This window comes from Aulonocara sp. 'chitande type north' Nkhata Bay, linkage group LG5, assembly GCF_057382095.1.
Source record: "Aulonocara sp. 'chitande type north' Nkhata Bay isolate Kocher_YH1m ecotype deep benthic linkage group LG5, A_spYH_male_GT1.1, whole genome shotgun sequence".
Classification (NCBI taxonomy): Eukaryota; Metazoa; Chordata; class Actinopteri; order Cichliformes; family Cichlidae; genus Aulonocara; species Aulonocara sp. 'chitande type north' Nkhata Bay.
The window spans coordinates 24,050,431-24,065,921 of record NC_141348.1 but is presented as its reverse complement, the minus strand read 5'-3'; the positions used below and the strand labels follow the sequence as shown (position 1 = coordinate 24,065,921).

At 40.5% G+C, this 15,491-nt stretch overlaps 2 protein-coding genes across 3 annotated transcripts; one reads left to right on the top strand and one right to left on the bottom strand.

Annotated features, from left to right (window-relative positions):
* Window positions 1-580: 580 nt before the first annotated feature.
* On the top strand, window positions 581-2,186 carry gpx1b (glutathione peroxidase 1b). Its single transcript, XM_086292336.1, has 2 exons — window positions 581-888; window positions 1,508-2,186. Exons 1-2 carry the CDS (start codon window positions 673-675, stop codon window positions 1,856-1,858), a joined length of 567 nt encoding a protein of 188 aa, XP_086148462.1. The 5' UTR covers window positions 581-672; the 3' UTR covers window positions 1,859-2,186.
* A 444-nt stretch (window positions 2,187-2,630) lies between these two features.
* On the bottom strand, window positions 2,631-14,115 carry usp4 (ubiquitin specific peptidase 4). Of its 2 annotated transcripts, XM_086292331.1 has the most exons (22): window positions 13,810-14,113; window positions 12,420-12,547; window positions 12,126-12,256; window positions 11,915-12,041; window positions 11,675-11,820; window positions 11,246-11,307; window positions 10,990-11,124; window positions 9,994-10,108; window positions 9,707-9,880; window positions 9,438-9,596; window positions 8,945-9,169; window positions 8,675-8,758; window positions 8,457-8,551; window positions 8,168-8,350; window positions 7,763-7,989; window positions 7,456-7,653; window positions 7,288-7,358; window positions 7,093-7,208; window positions 6,865-7,014; window positions 5,386-5,489; window positions 4,944-5,032; window positions 2,639-4,783 (listed from the first exon to the last, which is right to left on the bottom strand). In XM_086292331.1, the coding sequence occupies exons 1-22, from the start codon at window positions 13,959-13,961 to the stop codon at window positions 4,661-4,663; spliced, it is 2,994 nt and encodes a 997-aa protein (XP_086148457.1). In that variant the 5' UTR covers window positions 13,962-14,113; the 3' UTR covers window positions 2,639-4,660. The 2 variants fall into 2 exon arrangements, 1 of the variants encoding a protein (XP_086148457.1); XR_015129093.1 differs by lacking the exon at window positions 5,386-5,489 and having other exon boundaries at window positions 2,631-4,783; window positions 13,810-14,115.
* Window positions 14,116-15,491: the final 1,376 nt, after the last annotated feature.

Below are 15,491 nucleotides of genomic sequence, written 5' to 3'. Positions count from 1 at the left end.
CTAATATTTAAATTTATTAAGTTAATACATTACTTATTTACATAAAAATATATTAATAAATATCGTTTTTATAAGTAAATTTTTATTAAAAATAAATAATCATATTTATACATGAGCCTGTATGGAACCCCACAATATTTTCATGACAATACATTAGTGTGTATTTTGACAGTCCGCCTACAAAGTATTTGCATGTATATTCAGCTTTAACTGTACTTATTGTATACTTTCTTTATTTTTTACTTTTTTGCTCTCAACTGATGACATGCAGATGCAGCTCAAATAGCTGATTTTGTTTCCACAGAAAATTTAGAAAATGTGGGCTAGTTCTGAAGAAGCACCAAGGTAGGCCTGGCTTTGCACCTGCAGCCAAATTGGGGCAGTGGAAAAGAGGCAGGACACAAATGTGCAATCAATACAGACAGTGTACATGTGCATATCAATTCACATGTACACATATCAATTCACAGGTTCTCAGGGGTGTTTGGAGCAGGTTATCGCCCTGCGTGGTATACCAGCCCACTAATTTCAGGGAGTGAACTATCTTGGCAGGCAATACAAGCTCTTTGACCATATAAAGCTGGTCCAAAGAAACAGAAGAGCGCACTGTGTTGGTAGTGAAGAAGGCATCTGCTCTACCTGAAGAAAGGAGGAAGAAAAGAAAAGAAAACAATGGCTACAAGTTTTTACGACCTCACGGCCAAACTGTTGACCGGGGAGACGTTTAATTTCTCGTCCCTAAAGGGCAAAGTCGTCCTCATTGAGAATGTCGCTTCTCTCTGAGGTACGACCGTCAGGGATTACACCCAGATGAACGAGCTCCACGAGCGGTACGCCAGCAAGGGGCTTGTGATCTTGGGAGTACCCTGCAACCAGTTCGGCCATCAGGTGAGAAATTTATCCCGTCTATCTGCGCTTTGAAGCACATGGCTAAGGCCTTTCTATCCCGTCAGTCTAGAAATAATCATTCTGTAAGTATCGTTACTCTAAATTTCCTGCTTTCACCGTTAATTTATCCTATTTTCCCGGAAATGGCTGACTTATTTGTATTTAATCAAATTAGAGGAAGTTATTTCCACCCCTTATTTAAAGGTTTAATCTTGTATAGTTCCCAAGTTTACTGGCAAGTTTTAGATCGGGCTTTAGTATAATATTAGTCAGCTTGTAAGTACAAGAGACACGTCTAAATCCATAGGTTATTAGTGCTGTTATTATATTAGCTGAATGCGCAAAGCATTGGTGACTTTTAGCAAGGAGGAAGTTGTGGCTGTGTGTGAGATTTTCGTCTTACAACAAAGAGTTTTTACGCAATATGAAATATACTTTAAAATGGTTAATATTTTATAAGGCGCTGAAGGACTACACAGGTTATTGTTACTAGTTACTTATTGATACATAGTTATTGGTGGGATTCAAATAATATTGAATACTTGCTGTAGGGAACAGGGAAGTTTGTATTTTCTGGTTCTTCCCGATAAGAATGAGCCAAGAGTGTAACTGTGTGCAGGAGAACTGCAAGAATGAAGAGATCCTCCTGTCGCTGAAGTATGTCCGTCCTGGAAATGGCTTCGAGCCCAAGTTTCAGCTCTTTGAGAAGATGGACGTGAACGGGAAGGACGCCCACCTCCTGTTTGCGTTCCTGAAGGACAAGCTTCCAACACCCAGCGACGACGCAACGTCTCTGATGACCGACCCCAAGCTGATCATCTGGAGCCCGGTGTGCAGGAACGACGTGTCCTGGAACTTCGAGAAGTTCCTCATCGGGCCGGACGGTGTGCCGTTCAAGCGTTACAGCCGGAGGTTCCTCACCATCGACATCGAGGGAGACATCAAGAAGCTCCTCAGCCAGACGAATTAAAACCTCGTCCTAAATGCTGAAGCAGCCTGCAGCTTAGCACTATGTGTGTGTGTAGCCTTCATAACGAGAGAAACACCACTGCGCTTACAGCTTCAATAGATGCCACCTAAACTCACCACCTGTGCTCTCCTGTACGCAGTAGCTGTCTCCTGCTTTCTTTTTTTTTTACTAAATGAAGAAATCCTCTGAAACCAAACTGTGAGGAGGATATCTGATGAAATGTAAAAGGCAGGACTGTTTTATCTCTTCAAAGCTGCGCTGGGTGCATGTAAAGCACAGCTGTGGTGTCAAGTTTAAAGGGGATCAATAAATATATTTTTTGCAAACATTTCTCTGACTCCTAATTATATATATTTATATATATTTTCTTGTTTAAAGGTCATATTTGAGGGACTATTTTGTCAGCTTAATCTTATTAGCATATCTAAAAATACTCAGACATTTTCTGTAAAGGAGGGCTGGGGAAAGGTTATGAGTGGTAGATTATTCATCCACAGGCAAGTGTTGGCTTTGTATATAGCTACAGTACACCTGATTACAGGTGTGTTTCCTGTGCTTACATGTAATTGTACATCAGAGTTCCTTTTGCAAACAGTCAGCATTACTGGCAGGCAATTTAGGTTGCATCACCTGCAACCAGAGGTAATTATCTTAACACAGACAGCAGTACTTACAGCTTCAGCGTGAGGGTTATATTGCATGCAATTATTCTAAACAAAGCACCTCATTGAGGACTTGAGCTTTATTACGCTTTGTATCAAAGTACATTTAAGTATCGCATCACCTGAAACCAGAGGCAATCTGTGTTATATTGCAGTGCATGTCCAAACAAGTGAGCTTGTTGAGGCTTCCAGTCTTTATTGTAATTTGAATTCAAATATTTTTCAGTTAAAAACAAAACTGCAGATATCGGCAACAAGATAAATATGAGAACAATCATTTTTACACCTATTTAAAATAGTGTTGATTATGTACAGATCGAGTTTGAACTGCTGACATAATTTTGGGTGGATAAGAAGACAAGATTTTCTGCTGCTGAACTGTGTTTTCAGTTACATATCTAGATTACAGATATAAAGCTTTTCTAGTTTTAGGCATGAATGATTGTTTAGGTAGTTTGAACAACATGATGATGCCAGGACCAACCAGCAGGGAGGACACCCAAAGGCCCTGTATGTTAGCGTGCCATTATAAAACCAGGTGCAGATTTATGCCCCAGAACAAGCCTTGTGGGATTACATTATATTAAGTGTTAACTGTCACAAGTAAATGTATTCTAGTTTTTACTTGATCACATTCAAAACATCCAGTCACCACTTACAAATGTGCTCCAGGGGATTGTTGTGTATGTCTGGCCTTCAATAATATAAAATAAAAGAATCACTTTCAACTTTACTTAAGAGCCAACTGCTGTATTAGTATCACTGGAAGGAAAACTGGCTCAAAGTGCCTGCATTCAGTGAGAATGCTGTTAAATGACTGCTTTCCTCCACCCCCATCTGACATCTAACACATTTTTCCTTGTGATAAGGAGCAAAGTTCAAGTTTCATGAATAAAGCACCACTTTTATTCTAGTTTATTTCGCTTCACTCAGTGTGCTTAGAAGATATCAAATATCATAGCCATTTCAATACAGAGCTGCATTATTGTACAAGACTAATTAGGACAAGCTATCGCAAGTGAACTAAGGGTCCGGTCAGGCAGCTTAAAAGACACATTAAAATTATGTGGACGCATATGACAGACCAAACCCTTTAATGCTAAAGGCCTAACCATACACTTCCATGATTTCTAGATACACCAGAAGCAGGTAGATTTTCACGGAGAATTCAAAGTGCCTCCTTTTTAAACAGGTTGCAGGAATTGAAAGGCCGCTTTTTTCATTATGATTACAAAAAAGAAAAAAAAGAAAATACAAATTGTGAGCAGGGTAAGACTCCTCTCATGAGTTTAGGGCCCCGAGAGCAGAGCCCGTGCTGTGCATCAAAACATATTCGGGGGAGAAAAAAAAACAAAACAAAAAAAACAACTCATGGCTGAACTAGAGCAAGGCCAAAACAAAAAAAAACAAACCCCCCAAAACAGCTTCTGCCACAACTCATGTCAAGATCTAGATGTTAGGGACCTTGAAATGAGACACCCTCTCTGTGGTCTAGATGCGGCACAGATCCACTGCTACCGGTAGTCTGAAGCCGAAGGATCCCCTCAGAAATAGTTTCACTTTAAACAGGTGGCATAAGGTAACAGGATTCTTTCAACAAAGAAGGTGCCATGTACTGTCATGTGTGCACATCACACTGCTAAAATTTACCTTAGCACAGCAAGAATATGTGAGATAAATCTAGGCACAAAGCCAGCATCCTGGAAACACATCAGTTTGTTCATTTTATCATAAATACCTTGGATCGCTTTGGTTGAAACAAATGCATTTGGCTTTTTGTTTTAAATATTTCTGACTGGTCTTGTGGGCAACAGAAACATTTGTTTATCTATATATTTGAGGGCACTTCTAACCTTAAGTTTCTATATTCACTTATATTCCTCTTCAATCCAGACTAGCAAACTACTTTAAGAAATCAGCAGACCACCCGCTGCAGGGAGGAAAGTCTCACAGTTCACTCTTATGTCAAGGCTGATGGCTGTAACTGACAACATATGAGACAAATCAAAATACAGGGAAGGTAGGATTAATAATTTTATGTCTGTGGAATCCTCTGCCACTAAAGTAGCTTTGTGTGTGCGTCCGAGTGTCTCTATTTGCCATATGCACTTCAGTGTGTGTCCCTTTTCATCTGGGCTTCCTAATTTGTGTCCATGTGGTCATCGGCTGGCTCCGGGGCTCCTCCCAATGACGCCGAAGGTTGAGGTTTAGAGGGGCTTTCTTCGTCTATGCGCTGATAGAACAGCACGTAGGCGGCTTTAGTCTGTAATGGCACAACACGGGTAAGATTACATTACTAGAAGAGGAATACTTGACACCAAAGTCAACACACCAGCAAGTGTCAGTACTCATCATTCTTTCACTTGAAAGACTAAAGAAAACAAACACCCAGTGATCACCAGTACACAACACTGAAAACTCACCACTATCTGATCCTCTGTGGCAGATGAGACGCTGCTGTCATCAAAGTAATACCACTTTCCATCCACTTTATTCTTGCCATAACCCGTGTCTGTTACACAGAGACGGTGTAAGGTTAACGCATGACTTTTCAGGAATTTTGTTCAGGAAGACATAAAAGTCTGATTACACTGCTTCACTATGACAAAAGATGGCATATCAAAGAAAAATAAACTGAGTGTGAGTGCACAATGAAAACAATGATGTACGAGGCTCTACGCCTTATTACATTTTAACCAAATGCAGCGTCCTTGGAGACAGAGTGACTTTCTGAGCACCCCATCTGCTGACACATACTGTCATATACTGTGTTCATGTTTAAAGGCTAAAAAAAACTGCGACCAGCAGTTGGCATCAAAGACTACATAGGGGAAATTTCATTGTATAAATTAAATGCTGACTTACAGTGACCCCCTCCCATTCCTCCATAGTGGTTTGACACAGCAATAAGGTCGTAGACGTAGGGGCCGGCCTTAGGGTCACACACAAACTCAGACATGTTGAGATCCCTGGCAGAGAAAATACCATCAGATGGTGAAACCCTACATGTACTGCACTGTTTAAGCCATCCTTACTAAGTGTGAGTCAGACTTTTGTTTTAAAATAAGGATTTCAGCAACACAATCTGCTCTGTGGTTTCCGTTGGATCAAGTTCCTCAACGGTGTTCTAAGATTGAAATGTAGCTGTTAGCTTAACTGTGAGGCAACTTCCCTTTTATAACACAATAGAACATTTGTGTCTCTCTAATGAGGGAGTGGGGAAAAAGTTAACAAATTAACCAGCGTTGGGAAATCTTATGCATTTGTCACCTAACATCTTAGTCATGTAACAAACTCCATTGTTCCTCAGTCACACACCCACAGCAGCAGGTTTCTGGAGCAACCTTGGGTGTCTAGCCCAAAGTTGCCATGTGGAGGAAAAAACAAAACTGCAAAGCCCTCGATTAATGAACAACCTGGGCAAACAAATTACAAAAATCCACACAACCGTAAAAGATAAGAGCAGAAAGTAGGTCTAAATGTTCTATTTGGGGTCATGCCAGTTTATAAGATAATAATCCACTTCTTGTAAGTTGAATAAGTGTTTCCTCATTCAGAGCTCTGGTTGGTTATTCTGTGAATTTCAAACTACAGCTCCCTCTAGAGTCAAAGCTATACCAATACTACAGTGTTTTCCAGTTCCTTATTTTTACATTTTCACTATTTTACATGAAACTGCATTAATGGTTGTAATCATTTTTCATACACTTCCTTTAACTTTAACTTAAGACAAATCTTTTTAAAACACACAGTTTTTCCATTTATATTACAAGAGGCCTCTCAATCAACGCTGTAACATCAGTCATGGTTTAATGATGTTAAGAGTTGTCATCTTGATTGACAATGCAAATTGAAATTTAGCTGACATGACTAAGGAAGGAACCATCTTTACAAAGAAGGTTCTGTAAAGAAGTATTATTTTCTACCTTCACTACATGGGTAGCTGCTATGTGGAAAACTAAATCATTGTTTAGCCCATTGCTCTCTTATCTATAAACAAATCACACTAAAAATAAACTGAGAATCATGTCCTTATTTAGTTTTTCAAGAAGTTCTATTTGTAAGTACTGAAGTCAAAAATGTGTGATACTGATCTTGACAACAGTATGCTGACAAAGAGAATTTTAGTTTTTTTATTTCTCCTACCAAAAGGTACAATATTAAAAAGTTAATTTGTAAAAAGCATGTGACTGAGTATATAAAAGGCAGGAGGATTTTTTTGCATCTGTATTTGCTAATGCTACTGGACACAGCCAATAAAAGGAAAGAGGGAAAACTGAGTAAAATATCAAAGTCCCAAATGGTGAAAAGACCAACTGAGGATTCTGCCACAACAGTACATACCTGATGGGAAAGTCCACCACTGTGTCCAGCTTGTCCCTCCAGCATCGGTTGTATGAGAAACGCTTTAGATGAACCACCAGAATCCGAGGAAGTGACCATAAGTCAAACTTCTTTGTGGCCTGTTGGTGTTTCTTGCATGTTGGACAATACCTACAAGAACATATTCAGTTTAGATAAAATATAATGTGTGTAAACATTTAAGAGTAAGTTATGCTGAAGGGTCCTCACCATGGGTCATGCTCTCCCAGTGTTTCCATTGTTGTAAAGAGCTCGATGCATTCCCTTAGAGCCACAGTGGTTTTCTTTTTTTGGGGCTGCAGCATGCTCTCATGCTTCTCATAAGCCTAAGCACAATATTTACACAAATATAAACAAAGTGTATGAGCGCTGTGTCACAGAACTGTGTGACGAATATCAACTGACCTCTGCTTCTGGTTCATCATAGTAGAGTTTCTTCGACTCTGTGTCCCAGTCGATGGCCACTGTGGAATGTGCTGCAGAGGAGAGAACGTGGAAGAAGCTGTGTTATCGTAAAGTGGCCTGAAAAAAGGAAACTTTCCATGCAATTGAAGTTTAAAGATGTACACTGACGATTAAGTTTGAGGACATTTCCATCACAAGGCAGCGGGCTAATGTTGGCCGTTCCGTAAGAGTTGACTATGCTGAATGTAAAGAGCTTGGTCGTGTCTCCTTTGGACCCATTTTGTAAGTCAGAGGCCTCCTCCTCCTCTTCAGATTGGCCATTTTCTGGCTCTGGACTCACTTGGTGGTCCATGGCCTCCTCTTCACCTAAACAGTGACATAAACCACATCTAATTATTCTTGTTGCAATGCTTTTTGAGTGCTCCTTGATGACGACTCCTCAGCTGGATATGAGTAGTTGATGTCAGCTTCGTACCATCATACAACCCATTCGTTTCATTGCAGGTCCCTGAGTGGTTGCTGCCATTGCTGGAGCTGGCGCTGCAGGAGGCCCCATCTGATAAGGGACTGCCACAGCCACCCAGGCTGGCATTGAGACTAGAAGATGTAGAACATTCAGGGGCCTGACTGCAGCTGGATATGGTGGCTGAGGCTGACGCCCTGCTTTCAGTAGAAGGGCTCTGGGAGCGTTTTACATAGCGTCTGCAACACACAACAAGGAATACGAGTTAACATGGTTAACCAATTCTGGAAAGAATTCAGGGTGTGCATGTTCTGCTCCCTTTCCATTAAACTTCTTCATGCCAGATGTACTGTATGCACACTGCTACTACACCATAATATAGCTGAATTTCTTTTTACCAATACAGTAGGTTCTTACCCAATCCTCTCTAGGATCTTATCATAAAGAACGTCTGCTATGAGGTTATGTCTGGGCACGGTGATAAGTAAAGGCTGGCCAAACAGCATGGTGCTTGTGGAGCTTCCAGCATGCTTTGAGTGGCGCTCCCTGAAATAAACAGGCAGGCTCATCCTTTCACTGTTCTCCTCCTGTACCTCATACCTGCAGAGAGCGTTGACACAAAAAAGGAAACACGTCTTACACTCACATTGTACAACCACAGTGAGTGAGTTCTCAGATCATCACCAGGTCAATAACACAAACTTACACAAAGATGTCATCCTTTTCCATGATTTGGTTGAGACCATCATCCCGTCTATAAAGTTTATGGAATCTGTGATTGTAAACATCTGCCACCACCATCTACAAAGATAAAGGAGGCAAATTTAGAACAAACTATAAACTGTTTCCCAAGAGTAAGAAAAACAAACATGTGAGCATCATAAATTAGACAAAACTCGTGATGTAAAAGAATAAGATTCTAACATTTTCTGGAGAGATTCCACAGAGTTTGGACAAGGCGCTGCACAGGTCTGTTATAGTACCCAGTTTGGGGACCACCACCCGATACTGCAAGACAAAGAAAACAACATATGATGTTCTCAGTGACTATGCTGCTATTTTAAAGAGATATAGAAATATATCTTAGACATATCAACTATCAAATTTTTTTTTAAATCTCCAAATCGTAGATACTTATCAGTTTGACTGTGGATTTAGGTCTGGAGCAGCGAGTGAAGGTTAATACCAACTCACCTGTGTGGGTCTTGACTGAGGGTCTGATCGCACCAGGAAAACTTCCATGGTACGGTCCTTCTTCAAGGGCAGAGGCAATGTGAGGTAGCAAAATGGGTCAAAGGTAACAGATACCTTGGAGCACTCTGGGCATACCAAGGTGGATTTGAAGAGGCCATGGAAAATATCAACTATAATAGAGTCATTGCGCAAACGGTGGTTTGTCCAGGCTTCCTTGGCAACAATCTGTAGTTCACCAAGCAGTGGAGAAAAGGAAGAAGACCTCCATTAGATGGCATTTTAAAACCATCAATTCAACGATGATATTGCTTTCTTGTTACTATACAGAAAAACTATTTCATGTCTAGCTGTCAGTATAAAGCAGACTGGCAGTCATTCTGTTTCAAATTTAAAGGTTCTGTAAAGGTTGATATTTCGGCACCACCATGAGAGAATCAGACAGACTTTTACTCTTTAGAGACAAAACAACACGATATCTACATCTGTACTATACCTCATCTGGACGGCCCTCTGCATCCCTTAGGGCCAAGTAAGGCTTCTTCTTGACCCTATTCAGATCTTCATGGAGCCCGTCAAGAAGGAAGGCCAACAGCTCCTGAGAGTCCTGCTGCTGATAGCCTGAAAACTGGGGGGCAAAGCGTCCGACCTGGGTCTGACAATCAAAGGATGATTATTATTACCTTCATAGGCCTCGATGAGTTTGCCTGAATGTATTCAGTCGGTATACACCGACTTCAGTTCAAGCTATTTGACACAACTTACTTTGAAGGTACGTGGGGCCACATAACTGCTGCGGCTGAGCCACATTTGTTTTACTAGATCTGCATAGGCCTCAGCTATCTCCCCCCTCATTCCCAGAGGATTCTCTCTGTTTATCTCTGCCTCATACTGGTCAGTGAGGAAGTACTCTGTGAGTGGAGATGCATTGCTCAGGCACTGAGGGAACAGGAACCAAAAAAAGAAAAGACACGAAAAAGGATTATGTGCACAGAAATATTAAAGCTCACTTCCACTAAGCGGAAGCTGCAAATGCTTGTTGTTTTTTTTACCTGAAGGGCAGAGTTCATGAAGCACGTATTTCCCAAATTACTGAGCCCACATAAGCCAGGCTGCGATTGTGACTCCCTGTAATTGTAGGAGCTGTATGAATTGTAGCCCCCATATCTGTTGGCAGAAAGGATGTGATAGTTTGTCTGTAGTATTGTATTCAGGATACAGCTGTTAACACATGGTAATCAAGTAAGCTAGGTGCATATAAAATCCCAGTTGTCCTACAAATAAGCCTATAAACTACGTGCTCTTTATTATTCAGCATACTAGTACACTAAAGCATGCATGCAATCTACATTTTTTTTAAAACTTAAATATGGTCAGACAATAGACAACGGGCATCTTTAGATCTTTAATCACTCTCTCAATGTAACAAAAACTAATATTTTCTCATTTACTGTCTACATATTTCTGCAAATTTCATTAAAGCAGCAGACTACATAAAGAGCAAATGCATGCAGCTGATTATACCGACACAACATATGCAGTTGCAAACTACTGAAATTTGGTGTGAATATATTTTGTGCTTTATTCTGGGTGACATCAAGGAGCTAAAACAAATAAATACAAATTTAATTAAAAAACTGAGATGTTAAAAGGATAAGATAAAGACTAATGGCATTACAGACAAAGTAAAACATCACACTCCTAGTTTTGCAGCCTGTCAAGAATTTTTGTTTGTCTTACAAACTACAGAGTGGTCTGTGGGAACACAATGTGATATAATGATTTGTAAGAATTTTAACAAGTTGGAAGATGTCGTCACATTTCCTTGAAATATCTTTGAAAACTCCACTTGTTGAAAACTTAGATTGGATATTGGAAAGTTGTTTTTCCCCTCTTTTTAAAATTAAGTGACAAGCTGTGTGTAAACAGTGAAAAGAAATATCACTCCTATGCCTTACAAGCTTTGCCAGTATTTATCCATGAGAGGTAAAGTTTCAATAAACAACAAAAGAGAGGGGAGAAAAAGTAGATCGGAAAAGGTGCCTTGCCTGTTGCTGGATGAGGTGCTGCTGTTCAGCGTGTATCCAGGGCTGCAGTTGCTGTCTCCATTGGTTACTGTTGGGGATGCGTTTGAGGAGAGTTTTGGAGAGGTAGTGAAATTCCTGGATGGGGTTGTACTTGATCTAGTAAGAAAGAATGAAATCGTGTTTCAGAAAAGCACATTCTTAAATATGTAAACAAACATGCCTGCGTGACTGGAGAGGAGAAGAAGAAGAAGAAGTAAAAAAAAAAAAAAAAGCTTACTTGGGATGTGAAGCTTGTCTGGGCCACGTACCATCCTCATTTTTGCGCTCAATCACAAGCACCTGGGAAAATATTCGACATGAAAGCTAGGTTGGCACACCTGAATTTCATGCATGACTTTACACATCTCAGGCTTGAGTTTAATGCTACACATATGCCATATGCCACCAAAACTACATTAGCCATAGTTAGGTTTATGACCTGCACTTTTGTGACTAACTAATGTTTCTTTATTCTAATACATTGTATTTTTCTTCTAACTTGAAAGCTGCTATGACTGATCTGGAATTCAGTGGCCGCTGTTATAAAAAAAAAAAAGAATTGAATTAATGCCTTCATCTTCTCTAACCTTGATTGTGAATATAACACACAAGTTTATTATTGAGCTGTAGTCAAACAATAATCTCAGTCTTATTTGAATAGCACTACCTGTCCCTGGAAAAGACCAGCATCCTGTACGGTGCTGTCTGGCTTGTTCAGCTGCTCGTACGTATTGCTCATGTATTTGTTCCAGAGCCTGGTCTCTTCCTCTGATGGGATATTGAACAGTGTTCTCATCTCCTTCTCTATAGTGTCTAAAAATGAGAAAAGTTTGATAAATAAGCATGAAGAGTCAAATAGTTTTATTCAGCAAACACCAACGTATAAATTACACATGTGGATGCTCACCTATAGTATCAGCTTTACTGAAATGACGTGTAACAACATTGTCCATATTGTCATTCTCACACAAGTTCAGCTCCAGCAAATAGACCTCCACTTTACAGTGCTTGACAAACATGCCATGTTCAACGACCTAGAGAAGAAAAGAGACATTTGGAAGCCCAGTCCACGCACTCTGGTACAGGGCTAAAATTAAGAATATCTTTAACAGCCTTACCTTCCTGACGATAGGTCTCTGGCCCTCAAGGCAGCCGTACCAGCTCACTAGCTTATTCCATGCCTCAGTAGGTACTAGGACATAATCAAGCTCATCTATAAGGTGCTCTTTCAGGGCTTGAGTCTCATGGTCTTTAAGGAGAAAAAGGGGAAAAAAAAACAAAAAAAACAACACACATAAGTATAAGCTAAAGAACTAAATGTTTTGTTTTTTTATTTCTGTGTGGAACTTATATTGTTCAAGCAAAATCAACAGCAGTCCATTAGGGGATTCTTTTTAAAATGACAATTTTACCTGAGAACAGGCCAGAGTTATCAATTGGTCCTGGATAGAGGCTTCGTTCTCCAACATTGTACATATCCCAGCTGTCAAACCCCACATACTTCTTCCACTGTTTGAACCACCGACTGTCTATTAGATACCTAAAACAAATTGATCAGTCACAGTTAAAGAAAAACATATCACTCGTTGGAAGATCCTCTTTTCCCCTTAAAAGCTTTAACATTTATATCTCGTAATGGATTTCTTCCCCCAGCATAAAAAAGGGTCAAGAGATTCTAAAAGGTATGGTATAAAAGGGCACACAGCCCTACACTTTCCCAGAAGATTATGCAATACCAAACTGCCTTGGCATTTATAGTAACTGCAAGCTAGTTTGACTTAATCTCATCTAAAGAATCTCCTTTGGTTAATAAACTTGTATCCACACTGCAACACGCATTCAAATGCTAATTCAAAAAGCTGGACTATGGCTCTTTCGTGTCAACACTGTAAAATTAACGGGCTTCAAAGTGTCAAACAAACAGTTGCATGATCTTATCCCGAGATTAGTTTTGCCAAGCTATGCCTGACAGTGTTTAAGGCTCCTGGAAATGAATACCAAAGGACAGTAGTTCAATTTTAACAATACCATAAATGGAAGGGCCAAGTCATTTAAATAACTCCAGAAAAACAGGTTAGCTTTGCAGCTAGTGGCTGCAAGAATGAACGTGACCTGGTCGTTTGGCACCCACTTCTATTAACAAATGAGATTAACGGGCACGCTTGCCCATCTCACATGTCTGTGGTGTTGTGTTTACTGGCTGAGGTGAAGCCTCTTTAGTACACCGGCTGCAGTATGCCCAGGCCTGAGCAGTGTTAATGGTCTGAAACTATGTTAGCTAACACAGTTGGCTTGCCGGTAAGGGGAACGTCACACGGTTTAACCGGTATGTCATGACAAGCAGGTAACTACTTCTCACATTAATTCTGTCAGCGGGCCCATTTCCTCATCATCATTCCGCAACTGACAACGAGACTGTTTCACTGGAAAAAGAAACTACAATCTGAATCCAGGGCCTTAGCTATTCTGACAGTCCACTAGCTACCACGACTGCTAACGCCGCTCAACTCATCACAAAACAGGCACTAATTAACGTGCAAATGAGTCACTTGGCAGCTGGGTTGCTTGTGTGCGTCAAGGATAATATCTGTTAATACAGGCATTAGTACTAATAGAGGAATTCAAATGTCGGGCTGACTAGCAGCAAGCGTGCTAGCCTGCCAAACTATCATTAGCACAGCAGCTATCGAGTTCAAGCTTACAAGCATTGCTGTCATTAGCTTGCTAGCTTAGCATGCTAACACTTCCTGTTTATCGGCTAATGATAGCTAAAGACCCAAGTATTGGTGGCCGCTAGCTTACCATTCGTCACCCTTTCTCAGAGACGTTTTCAAAAGAGACCCAATAGTCTGTTTTTGACTTTCGGTTGAAGGAGTCGGTATTTGTGCAGCTACCGGCTCCGAGTCGGAGTCCGCTGCGTTACCCGACTCGGGTCCGCCTCCCTCGGCCATCATGCAGCCTGTGTGCCGGTAACGTGAACGCGCTGAAACACACGCACTGGGACGGGCTTCATTTGCCTCATTCTTCCTCTACGGGTGGTGCATAGCCGCGGAGAGCTGCTATTGCACTCCAGCGTTCAGTCACTAACACTACTAAACCGGTAAGTTACGGGACATTCAAATGCCAACTGACTGACAGCGAGTTTCCCATAAAAATGATCTTACAATTCTGTGCTTCAACTCTGTGTTCGCTAACCTGATGATAACTTTCACTTACATGATAGGTTTTTAGAGCTCGTTATCCTCCAGGCAGTTAGATAAAGCGAAGACTGTAAATTTTAACGGGGACCGAATGCAAATGTTTTGTGTAACAATGAGCTATTATTACTGACGAGGACAAAATTATTATCCTCGCTATGATTTAAAAGTTTTTGTCAACATTTGTCCAAGTGTTTTTTTTAATATAGCAAGGGGTTTACAACATAGCATTTGCAAACATAATATTGCTCTTTAGAAAGCATAAATAATTTCAGAAAAAAGGATGATTACCAGGGTCAGTATTATTACCCCCCCCCCCCCCCCCCGAAAAACTGGTCTTTTCATTGACCCACAGCACAAACCGTTGTTGTGCAATGACGGGTTTTAACTTTGTAATGCTCAAAGCTTGCAAAATCAGGTCAAAACTGAGGACTGTCTTTCAGTTTACACATAGTATTAAAACCCTTAGCAAAGATTTGAGCTGTCACCAGAGAAAGCATTATACCAAAAGCAAAATTAATCAATTTAGATTTCTGTCAAGAAATTCAAAGAGTGCCACACAGTACAGAACAAGCCTGGCATATGAAGGTATGTATCTTGCGAAATGTGAGAGCTTGTACTGGCAGAGAGAGGAAGCAAAAGATTTCAGACACTGTGGAAAGAAATCAAGTGAGAGATGTGTCTAAAGAACAACTGCCAAGACATTACTCAATGACTGAGCCAAGTCAGAAATGATAGTCTCAAAGAAGACAATCACTAGAACCCTGCACAGGAATGGACTGCGAGGTTGCAGACCAAGAAAAACTCCACTTATGCAGGAATGACACCTTTAGGCTAGACTGAAGTATGCTAAAGAAAACTTGGAGAAAGACTCTGTATACTGGAAGTGTATCCTTTAGTCAGATGAGACAAAGCTAGAGCTCTGTGCTCATGGCTCATAGAAATGCTGCTTGTGTTTGAAGAAGTAAGAGGCGTACAACCCAAAGAACACCATCTCCACCATGTAACACAGTGGTAGGAGTATTGTGCTGTGGGGATCAGTTCATCTGAAATGTGGAATCTTCTCAAGGTGTAAGGAATTGTGAAAAAAGAAGGATTTGTGAAGACAATGACACAATTATAAGTCTCTGCTTGTGAAGAACAAAGCATTTTAGGTCCTCACATAGGGGAGAAAAGCGCTATATAAGAACTAGTCCATTTATTGTGTAGTATTTGAGATATTCATGTTCAAACATTGCTTTAGATTTCAAATTGTGGAAAAAAAACATTGGAAGAGGGTCAATGGAT

Bases quoted from the DNA above. Each gene is read 5' to 3' on its own strand.
- usp4 (XM_086292331.1), bottom strand. From the start codon at position 13,961: ATGATGGCCGAGGGAGGCGGACCCGAGTCGGGTAACGCAGCGGACTCC. The intron at 10,109-10,989 runs GCAAGGCACCTT...TTCTGCCAACAG, and splicing joins AGCACCTCATCCAGCAACAG to ATATGGGGGCTACAATTCAT. The intron at 7,015-7,092 runs GTGAGGACCCTT...ATGTTCTTGTAG, and splicing joins CTGGGAGAGCATGACCCATG to GTATTGTCCAACATGCAAGA.